Genomic DNA, 12037 nt, shown 5'->3' with positions numbered 1-12037 from the left:
GAAAAAAGGAACCCTTATAGGATCACTTCGTGTCTGTCTGTCCATCAGTCACATCTGTTAAGATCAAGGGAACCAATACCTATAGCGCAGGTACAGTACTTCCCGTTAACAGAATAGAATTAGATACACGCATTTTAGGACTATTTTTTTTTTCAAGTAGTATAATATGTAGGTAGGTACTCAAAAAAGAAATCTCTCCCTTTATCAATCAAGCACATGAGTAAAGTAAAAGTAAAGAAAAATTTACATAAAGAAATAAAATATAACAAGGATATTTATTTTATACAATAGGCGGCCTTTTCGCAAAATTAGCGATCTCTTCCAGGCAACCTTAGGGTGGGTATAATAAAAAAATAAAAGAAAGCGGTAGGGGTGTACTAATTAAAGTAAATACACATCAAGACTAGTGCATCAAGTTTGTCAGGGTGTCTGTTATTCTGACACATTTTAAGAGCAACAGTAGGTATTTAAGTTTTTACATGGTTACTAGACATTTGTCTTAGCTTGTATTAAATCTTGAAAAAAAAATGTAATGTGTATTCAAATCTAAAAAAACAACCCGTTAGGTTCCGATTTGATCGTGGTAAACAGGCTAGGCATAACATAAAGTACAAAAAGGAACAACAAATTGAATCCATTCGCGTTATAAATTCGAAACTCCCAGAAAACCAGTGGATACCTACCGAATAATATAAAGTAGGCCACGGAAAATTAATGGTTTGTTCCTTGCTTCTCACATCTATCAACCTTGAAGCTAGGATTGATCAAAGTGTCTACATAGGTACCTAATATCATCGAGTACCTACACGTGAAGGTATATGTCTCGTAATCGTGTTTGTTTTAACTACATAATATTGAGAAGCGAAACGTTTACGTGAATTTTAATAGATTTTACCTACTTGAACCATTCGGTGTCGTCGGGATCGTGAATGAAATTTAGAATTCATACCTACCACATTACCTACTTCATTTGTATGGAATACCAATTGTATTTTGGCAAATTTAATTTTACCAGCTACCCTCGTCTCAGACATTTCTTCGCGAACGAAATGCGGAGCGGAAAATTGACAAATTGAATACAACGCAAACAACGATATGCGAAAACCAAGATGTTGACAGTATCTAAATGTTTTCAGATTTGTAGAGCGCCACTATTTCGTATATATATAATGGTTAACTATTTCGTAACCAATATTATGCCACGCTTATTTCTTTTTCAGTATATCAATTTTAAATATTTATTTTTCAAAACTAACTAAAATAAGTATAACATTTTATAATAATCCGTTTGAAATTCAATAGCTCAATGGTCAAGGAATGGATGAAAATTCCACACCTTGTATTATTATCGTAGTTTGACGGTTAGGATGGGAATTGGATCAATTTAACTTGCAAAAATATTTTTTTAAAGAAAGAGCCTGTTGTCTGATCAAAATTTTAATATTTTCCGACAGACGCTGAAATTGAAATGTTTTAAATGAAACAGTAACTTTTCTATTCCAAAATTTGAGCTTAATTTTAGAAGTTTTATTAATTTGCTAGTTACTGGGTGTATCTTTGGTTTTTATGTCAGTGGCGGAACTTCATCAGGACAAACACAATCCAGCCTTTATGTTCGCTCTGCAAAAGGTCAAATGGTAAGGCAAAGGTAGGATCCCGCGCATTTGTCAGGGTATAAAATCTTTTATCCCATTTTCCAATGTTTGCCGAGAGTCAACAGCTGTCAAGCTTTTCTTCAAATAACCGACTACGAATAGTAAGTAGATGAATGTCAATTTGGAGTGCATTTATTTATATAGGTACTATAGGTAGGAAATAATATTAGATTCTTGCTTGAAATTCATTGAAATTTGAAGAAAAGATAATGATTATTATTATTATCAGGTTCTCTTTATATTCTATCTATATTAGGGTCTAAAAGGGCCTCGAAAGTACAAACCTTGAGGAATCCTCGCTACCCAAATCCCAAATCAGGCGAAAATAACTAGTTTCAGTAAGAGCCAGTTTGTAGTTGTAACACATATTGGGACCCCAACTACAAACTAAAATGAAAAAATCGCACTGCCCCGAACCTTCGAGGCGATACGGTACCTACTCAAGTAGAGAGGTAGTGCGGGTAGTGAAATTAGGGAAAGTCACATATCATAAAACTCATACTTACTGATTGCGTGTGCCAACCCTACCCTACCGCTCAATAGGTAAGGACCTATTGAGTGGTCAGAATTAGATTTATATTTATATTTTTAATTTTAATAATGTTTTTTCTAGGTTTCTTTAAATTATATATTCAAGTTTTTTTGTTTTATATCTTGAAAAATAATTTAGTTTTGCACAAACTTACATTTAAAATAATAAAAAATATTATTTTTATACAATTAATTTTTTTAAAAGCCGCTCCATATAATATCGTCAGAAGCACATTTGTAGTTGTGACATGTATAATTGGGGCCCCAACTACAAACTAAAATGAAAAAATCGCACCGCCCGCCCCGAACCTTCGACGCGACGGTCTTGGTCCGCCACTGTATTTAAATCGTTTTTAGGTATTTATTTACCTACTTATAACTCTGTGATGTATATTGTATAGCAGTCGATTTGAGCGAAGTAATCACACAATTACAACACTTACGCACTATGCTCAAGTCAAAGGTAGTTACTGAAAAACGTGCGGGTGATGAAATCAGGGAAAGTCACATCCCATAAAACTCATACCTGAAAATTTTATTGCGTGTTGCCAACCCCTTACCTATTGAGCGGTCAGAATTATATTTATATTTTTAAATTTAATTTTTTTTTCGGGTTTTTTTATTATTATATAAACTCACGTTTTTGTTCTATAACTAAATTTGAAAAATAATTTAGTTTTGCACTTACATTTAAAACAATCAATAATATGATTTTTATACATTTAATTTTTTTTAAAAGCCAATCTACATAGTATCGTCATAAGCAGCTAGAAATAATTATTCAATTTAAAAAATAAAACATTGAAAATTGTATTTACACCAGTGCGACAGTTTAGCAACCACACGGTTGCGATCATAAGCAAAAGCCTCAATATGTTTTTGTAACAAGTGTACAGTAACCGTTGTACAAGATTTTACGTCTCACCAAACCAAACCAAATTCGAGAGTCGAAATACTTCCGCGTTACAGTAAAATGGACCTAAACAGCCTAGAATTGAAGTCAAATATTCAATGCCACTGATTTTAATTTCGCAATGTTTCCGCTTGGAGCGCTGGCTGTAGAAGTGTAGACAAACTTGAGCTTTAAAACAAGGCTTTTAAGATCCAGTTTACTGTAACGCGGAAGTATTTCGACTCTCGAATTTGGTTTGGTTTGGTGAGACGTAAAATCTTGTACTACGGTTACAGTACGCGGCAGAAAGTAATGCAGATCGACCTTTAGAAGGAGATTTGTAAAGCATTGTCTCTGTTGTTGAGACCGACAAAACGTCATAGGTATGATTGACAGAGACAACGCCTTACAAAGCCGAAATGTTCTAAAGGCCGATGTAGGTACATTACTTTCTGCCGCTTGCAAGTTTTTGAGTGTAGGTACGTTAGTACTTTTTTATATATTCTGTGGCGTAGGTAACTCCAGGCGATTTCACGTCTTCAAAAAGCCCACGCGTTTATTCTACACATGCACACTGCACAGTTAACTTACTGCCTAAGGGGGTTTACGCACTCATCCGATCCGAGCCCGTGAAAAAACGTTCCTTTTTGTTTTGTATGGGACATATTATGTCATAAATCGCTGGTATTCTCACGGATGACGGAAGTGCAGTGCGTAATCGCCTTGACTGTGTGCTCGCTAAACATCGATGGCGTGTATATAATATAAAGCGGGTTTCACACATGTCCACAAAGATTTGAAAGTTTACCTAAGACATCCGGCGCGTCCATACCCGCGCTAATACCACGTCATACATTGTGACTAGTGAGTTGGTTCAAATATTTGCTCACATGTCTGGTGCTGGTATTCGATAGGAGTGTTACATACCCCCAAGCAGTTCGGGGTTGCCGAGGTTAACGTAGAAAAGGACATCCTTCTCGTAGCTGTCTTCCTCTATTATGTGAAGGGGGATGAATTTTCTGAAACAAAAAAAAACTTTAGAAAATCGGTCAAGTGCGAATCGTACTTACACACGAAGGTTTCCGTACCATCGTTCAAGAAATAACACTTTAATTATAATTATTTTTTTAATTTTCATGGCGTTTTTTTAAATGCATACTAATATTATAATAAATGAGAAAGTGTATCTATCTATCTGTCTGTCTGTCTGTCTGCTAGCCTTTCACGGCCCATCCGTTCAACCGATTTTGACGAAATTTGGTACAGAGATAGCTTGCATACCGGAGAAGGACATAGGCTACTTTTTATCCCAAAAACCTAAGAGTTCCCACGGGATTTTAAATAAACCTAAATTCATGCGAACGAAGTCATCTAGTTTTCTATATGTAAAGCATTAAGGTTGAATATGACACATATCGTTTGAATCGTCCCCTAAAGAAGCCCCTATACAGTCGCAGACTATGTAAACGATAAAAAAGCTTGGATTTGACTCGCTCCAGCAATGCACGGGGCTGCAATGGCTTGTATAGTACGGTATAATAACATTGTAAATTGAAAAATTAAAAAGAGCAACCGCCGAGTTTCTTGCTGGTTCTTCTCGGTAGGAACGGCATTCCGAACCAGTGGTAAATTAAAACTACCTGACTATTCATAAGTACTTGTAAAAAGTTTACATGAATAAAAAACATTCTATTCTATTCTAAAGAGCAGGCTCTGTAGATCTCACAAGTCACTTCTCCCATAAAATTATCATCTTGTTATCATAATTTGGCTATAATAATGCCAAGATTTAATAATATCTCCAGCAGAGTACCTACTGCCAATCCCTTTGAAACAGTCAATGCAAACAATTACCAAGATTTTCGGGTTCAATTCTTAGTTCCTTCAATATTAAACTTTCTTTGTCACAGCCCCGAATTTCTAATGGCTGTAATAAGTTCCTTATCCTTAGCGACCATGGAACTTATTCATGGAGTCAGTTTAGCAACGCTATTAGATATAATATCTTGTCGACTAATGTACGATGTTTCTTGATATATTACTTTAGAAACACTTTAGAAATCGATAGATTAGGTACTGATAAGTAGATTAATCCATCCATACTAATATTATAAATGCGAAAGTGTGTCTGTCTGTCTGTCTGCTAGCCTTTCACGGCCCATCCATTCAACCGATTTTGACGAAATTTGGTACAGCGGCAGCTTGCATCCCGGGGAAGGACATAGACTTTATCCCGGAAAATCAAAGAGTTCCCACGGGATTTTCAAAAACCTAAATCCACGCGAACCTAAGTCCTCAAGACATTAAATACAACTAAACGACAATAACTTATTTTTCTTCCTTTTAAGAATTGCAGTAATATAACATTCACACTCAGAAAATAGTTCCTTACGAAAAGATTGAAAAAAAAATAGCAAATTACATACATCAGAAAAAGGGAATAAAGTCGTATTTGCAAAAGCATTAGTCGGGTTCAAGTAACAATTTTCAAGAAAACTTTTGCACACAACGCTTTTTATGACATTAGGCACTTTTAGGGATCCGTTAAAACTTTCAAAAAAATATATACCTACTCAATGCGTACAAAATGAGTTCTCACGCGCCATTTTAACTTTATGGGTCAACTGTTATGTCAAAAGTATTATGATTTTAGCATGATTTTAGTCCTTATTTTAAAGGTCAGCCAGTCTCTAGCGCCAGTCAGATGTTTCATTTGCAATATATCGTGAACTTTTAGAAAATATACGATATTTTTTATTTTATTTTTCGCATTTCTTTTTGTAGTATCATATCAGTATCATCAGTACTAACACCTGTCTTCGTTTTTGCTAGCGTTCTGGTTACACCCTGTCTTAGTTCCTAGAACTCCTAGAAGTACCTAATCCTAGAGAGCCTAACTACGTTTGTTTGGGGCGCACTACAAATAAACCTAAAAATAATAACTAAAGAATATATTTTCGTTATATTTTATTCTTTACAATAAATCTGCTATTTTTTGTTCGATAAACCTAATTGCCAGAATGGATCAAGTCCATTTTTGCGCATGGCTTAAAATCGGTAAAATAAATCACCTTCAAAGCTCATATAAATGCAAATTACTTAAAAAGTAATATATACAGAACCCTTGCAAATTCAGCGTTCAGCCCTCCCTTTTTTCCGTTTAGTCAGCGACGCCTCTGAAGCGTAAACCCCTGATATCCGACAGGCATTAATCTTTGCTATTCCATCCAGAAAGATGCCATAAACTCATACCCCAATTTTTAATTTTTTTTTAACTGACATTTTTTACCTCAAATTGGTTTCTACAAATTTGGGGTAAAAAGCCCGTTAAATTGGTTACTACACGTCATAGCACCGGAATGCTTAATCACTTGGCGGTACGGCTTTGCCGTTAGGGTGGTAAATAGCCACGGCCGAAGCCTGCCACCAGACCAGACCAGAGACAATTTAGAAAATATGAATTTCTAAACTGCCCCTGCCGGGAATCGAACCCGGGCCTGAGCAAAGTCAATATGCTATAGATCTCAGTCCGCGTTTATCACCCCCATGTGTCGTTATCAGAAGTGTAACAATCGTAAAAAAACCGGCCAAGTGCGAGTCAGGCTCGCACACTGAGGGTTTCGTACTACAGCCGCATTTTTTCAACATTTTGCACAATAACTCAAAAACTATGATGCATAAAAATAAATAAAAATCTGTTTTAGAATGCACAAGTGAAGCCCTTTTATATGATACCCCACTTGATATAGTTATCTTACTTCAAAAACTGAAAATACCTATGGAAAATACTAATTATTAGTTCATGACCACAATTTTTTTTTGTATGATGTAACCACAAATTGACGATTTTCAGATTTTTCCCCTAATATCTGCTATAAGACCTACCTACCCGCCAAATTTCATGATTCTAGGTCAACGGGAAGTACCCTCTAGGTTTGACAGACAGGCCGACAGACAACGAAGTGATTCTATAAGGGTTCCTTTCTTCCTTTTCAGGTACGGAATCCTAAAAATGTTTCAGCACTTCCACTTATTTTAAATGTTTCTCATCGAAGATATGGACGTGCTTCAATTACTTTGAAACGTGCTCTTACTTACTGAAATACAGACCAAATACTTAGAGAGAGCCAGCGCGTGCCAGACCTTCGACATTTTATAAAAGCTGAAAGTTTATCTGCGTATTGTCTCCAACACAGGGAGGAACGATCAGCGAGTATGAAGTTTGAATCATGGTGGCTTTGGAAGGTAACAGGTAATAAGCGTAAATTTATAAAAAAACCGGCCAAGTGCAAGTCAGACTCGCGCACCGAGGGTACTCAGTTCCGTACTACAGTTTAGAAACTAACCACACCACAACCTCAAATTCACGGTTTTTGGATTTTTCTCCTTACGTGTGCTATAAGACCACCTGCAAAATTTCATGATTCTAGATTTACGGGAAGTACCCTATAGGTTTCTTGACAGACTCGAGTCACAACAGACAGACAGACAGACAGATAGATACACAACAAAGTGATCTTCTAAGGGTTCCTTTTTTCCTTTTGAGGTACGGAACCCTAAAAAAAGTATACCTAGTCTAATTTTTTTAATATTTTCTTCGGAATAGTATTAAAAATTACATCATTCATTTCCGGACCTTAGTATCGTGACAACTCTTTGCCAGACTCCCTTAAACTTAACAATTTATTAAACGTTAATGGTGTCTGATTTTATACTTCGACATAAGATTTTTTACACCTTTATTACCTGTTATCTCCCAAAGCCACCATGATCCAAACTTCATAGTCGCTAGACTTCTTCCCTGTATTGGGGACAATACGCAGACTAACTTTCAGCTTTTATAAAATAACGAAGGTCTGGCATGCGCTGGCTCTTAGTCCAATAATATATCTGTTACGAGTAGATACCTACATTGTGTCTTACTTATATATTTTTACGATACATGAGCATAGTCTTATCTATAATTTTGCTCACGTTCTGACTTTAAAATATTTATTGTCCTTTAGAGATACTTTTTTTTATATTCTCATTATAGGCAAAAGCTTGACCACAATCACACCTGATGGAAAGTGATGATATAGCCTAAGATGGGACGCGTTTACCTAGAAGATGTCTATTCACTCTTGTTTTAAAGATACCCGGGTTGTAATTGGTAGGAAACACATATCGTGAGTATTCCAAACCTTAGCTGCCATGCATGAGGAATGATGACGCAAAAATTATGTGTGACCGAGACAACGCTCTACAAAGCCAAATTCTCATTCTAAAGATCGATGTACAACATATTCTGCCGCGTAAGTACTGAAGGCTTGTCCTTTAATAATAACTTTATGTACATTTTAATAATATTCCACGAAATCTCTAACTCCGAATTTTCTCAAGTCGAAACATCAAACGGTTCTGTATTTCTAATCAAAGTTTGAGAAGTAATCTATATAGAGATCTAGTTTTCTGATTACGATTCACTGACCCGAATAAACCTTATATATCGAAAAAGTTTTGACCACGTTGTTGGTCAAAACTAATCCAACATCGAATCGGTCTTTTGATGATTGATACAGCGTAGCGTATTTGATCCTTAACTTTATATTACACTAGCTTATGCTCGCGACTTCATCCGCGTGGATTACACAAATTTCAAACCCCTATTTCACCCTCTTAGAGGTTGAATTTTCAAAAATCCTTCTTTAGCAGATGCCTACGTCATAATAGCTATCTGCGCGGCTTGCCGTAATGCGTCCAGGCGCGTTACACGTCATTCGAGTATCCGGTTTTGTTTTCAGTATATCAATTTCAACCCTATGTCAACGTGCATTAAAGCTGAGTTTAAGTTGTTATTAAAAAGACTTGACTCTAGTTCCCTCCTCTGACTGCTAGCCATACTTAAGTCACTGTTCGATGTTCGATCGAAATGACGGTTTATGGACTTTATGCATCAATAACAGCTGTATCGATTCATACAGTTCTAACTTTAGTCGTCCTTCGATGCATGATTTGTAAGTAAGAGGCACTTCTTCGAAAGTGGTCTGAATAAATAACTTTCAGAATACCAACGATCTATTTATACCTAGCTGAAATTATTTACTAGGCAACATATCAGTTGAATCTTTAAACATATTATCGAAAAATTACAGTAACATAGTTTCTAACTAAAGCATTGGCATAAGAGGCGAAGCAGCTCGGAGCGTATAGTTGCCAGACCGGCACCACGGAGGAGCAGCGGGGATCTTAGCTGTGCTAATGACGTCTAGCCTCCAAGTGGGGAGAGTGAGCATAGGGGCAAGGAAGAGAAAAATAATTTGTAGGGAGTCAAGAAGGTGCCCCGGGAAAACACCAAGAGCAAATACCGAACGGGCGCCATCCTGCGATTAGGCCCATATAACCGAGAGGATGGTGGGGCCATGGGAGGTGGAGGGTTGACCGTTAAAGGAATTAGCCTAGTAAGACGTCGTTGGCCTCATATTCGAGGGATCCGCTGCCGGTGTGCAATGCACCGTTATAGTCGAGTCATATTATGCAAGAGGATCTGGGAACTCAGTTCATTATTATCACATGAAAACTCTTACCAATGTGATTAATGGAAAGAGGGAAAGCTTAATATTAGCCAAATACAGGGTGTAACCAGAACGCTAGCAAAAATGAAGACAGGTGATATTACTGATAATTACTGATATAACACCACAAAAAAAACGCGAAAAAATCGCGAAATCTTATAATTTTGTAAGAGTTTAAGTACGATAAATTTTACAAATAAAACATCTGACTGACGCTAGGGTCAACGAATGTTGGGAAGGTAGGTCACACAATGCCGCGTCGTAGGCGGGGCATTGACCCGAGTTTTGCACGATATACATTGCGGGTTTGAAAAATTCTAAATCGCTAAAAGTACAAAACGAGGCAAATGGTTATTGGTATTGGATAGTGTTTAGGTAGTATAACAATAACGCTTAGTTTTTGCTAGCGTTCTGGTTACACCTTGTATATAAAAGTCGATTAAAATTAAATATTCTCACCTGATTAAAAATTCACGAGGATATTGAACGAAAAATATCATTATTTGCTCTGTTTATTGAAATTGTCTACCAATAGTGGAGCGTTGGCAAATTGCGTGACGTCGGTTGTTACGAGCGCATTCGATTTTATTTATAAAGGAAGTAAATATAAACCATTATGATCGAAACTCAACGAATGAATCGTATTCATTGATTTCCATTCATTCGATTTTATGGTAATGAGTTTGTGTTTTCGACACCTGCAAAGAGAATATTGTACCTATATACTATCTCGATTTATGGCGATTTTGAGATAGAAGTGTCTATCCCGTTGAGGTTTTGAGCTATAAATAGCCTCGTCACATCGTAAAAAAACTTTGTAAAAAAATCTTATAAAGCAAGCCTACTAATACCTTCCTAATATTTGATGTCGTCATTTTACCATCTTGGGCCGTACTCGTTGCGAAGTTTTATCCTAAATTGTCCCCTCTGGCAGCCGTCCAAGTTTGCAGATTCGAGGGAATGTCACTTTTTACATCATTTCAGTTCATAATTTAGTTGATAAAGCGAGGTGAAGCCACTTAATTTGAATAAAGTGACAGGGTGTTTTGTCATGAAATCTTTGCTAAGTACTATTTTTTTATGAATGGAACACTATTTACTTTCTAACTGAAGAGACTTGTGCTAGGCCCTAGAATAATCGTTCTCATTTCAGAGCTATGTAAACTTCAAGGTGAAAATATTATTGAAGCTAATAAATTGTAATATTTAGCTTTTATTTCATAGTCATCATCATTATCAAGAGATAGATGTCCACTGCTAGTCTTGTGCCGCGCCGCCTGAATCCAGCGACCTTCATGTCTGTCCACCTAGTCGTCATTAGATCACCTTGGGACCCCCAACGTGCCCCAACGTATATAAGTTTTTCGCACTATATTGTGGCCTGCCCTTTATTAATTTAGTTGGCTGATAAATCCTTAAATACTAATGATTTTAAGCTTATTTCGTGGTTTAATGACATATTTTAATGTATATTATGGTCCCGTCGTGACCACGACCCGTGCAATTGGGTTGAAATATCGACAAATAAAAACAAAAATTAATCGTGGTATGTACCTACCCCGTTGTATACATTAAAATATGCCCTCAAATACTGTTCAAACTTTGATCTAGTTTGATAGGAAAATCTAATAAAATGAGTAGCGATTAATAATAATAATAACCTTTCTTAGATTGCACTCAGAATAACTTAAAAATTTACCTTTACTTGAGCTTTATTTCCTTAAACTATACCTATTAATTAGTTTTCCTCAAAACAAAGTTTGTATTATTTCCTTTAAATTGCACTTACACAACACTATCACGACTATACAAACAGAAAAGTTTTATCTTTTTAAATTCCAATTTACGGCACCAGTAAAAAAAGACACAAAAGTACTTGTAATAAATAGTTTTCCTTTTAAAAGCTACACAATACATTACACATTCTTTCTAGTCCGCGAAAGGGTTAACGCGGCCACAGTTTTTTCTACCCTCATGTATTTTACCCGCAAGTGGAAGCCAACAAAGAAACCCTCCGAGGGGCATTTGTTACCCGTTGTATTCACACACCTGCGTCGATACATTGTTATTTATGAGGGGGTAAAACGGACGGGGGTAAACGGCGAACAGTGTTAACTTAAATTTTATAGGTGTTTTATTTCTATTTGAGCTTAGATATTATCTGTACGGGCTAATAGGCAGTCAGAGCCAAACATTTTATAGGTAACAGGTGTTGGAATTATTTTATTTTACGTTTCGTTATTAGAAGGCGGTCAGGGTTCATACAGTTTATGTTTAACTAGCTTATGCCCGCAAATTCATTCACGTGATCTCCACAAATACCTATTAGTTCCCTATTTTATCACCTTAAGGGATGAATAATTATTAAAAATCCTTTCTAAATAAATGATAATAATGATGTAAAC

General features: G+C 36.2%; 1 protein-coding gene across 2 annotated transcripts in view; it reads right to left on the bottom strand.

Annotated features, from left to right (window-relative positions):
- The window catches only part of Calx (sodium/calcium exchanger 3), a 94175-nt gene that overhangs the window by 22869 nt on the left and 59269 nt on the right, over window positions 1-12037 (bottom strand). For both annotated transcript variants that reach the window (XM_034978250.2, XM_034978251.2), the window contains exon 2: window positions 4006-4097. In XM_034978250.2, coding sequence (XP_034834141.1) covers window positions 4006-4097 — 92 coding nt within the window. The remainder of the gene's footprint in view (window positions 1-4005; window positions 4098-12037) is intronic.

The sequence above is a fragment of the Maniola hyperantus genome, chromosome 18, assembly GCF_902806685.2.
Source record: "Maniola hyperantus chromosome 18, iAphHyp1.2, whole genome shotgun sequence".
Taxonomy (NCBI): domain Eukaryota; kingdom Metazoa; phylum Arthropoda; class Insecta; order Lepidoptera; family Nymphalidae; genus Maniola; species Maniola hyperantus.
Note: the sequence above shows the minus strand (reverse complement) of the source record. Positions and strands in the feature narration are given on the sequence as shown.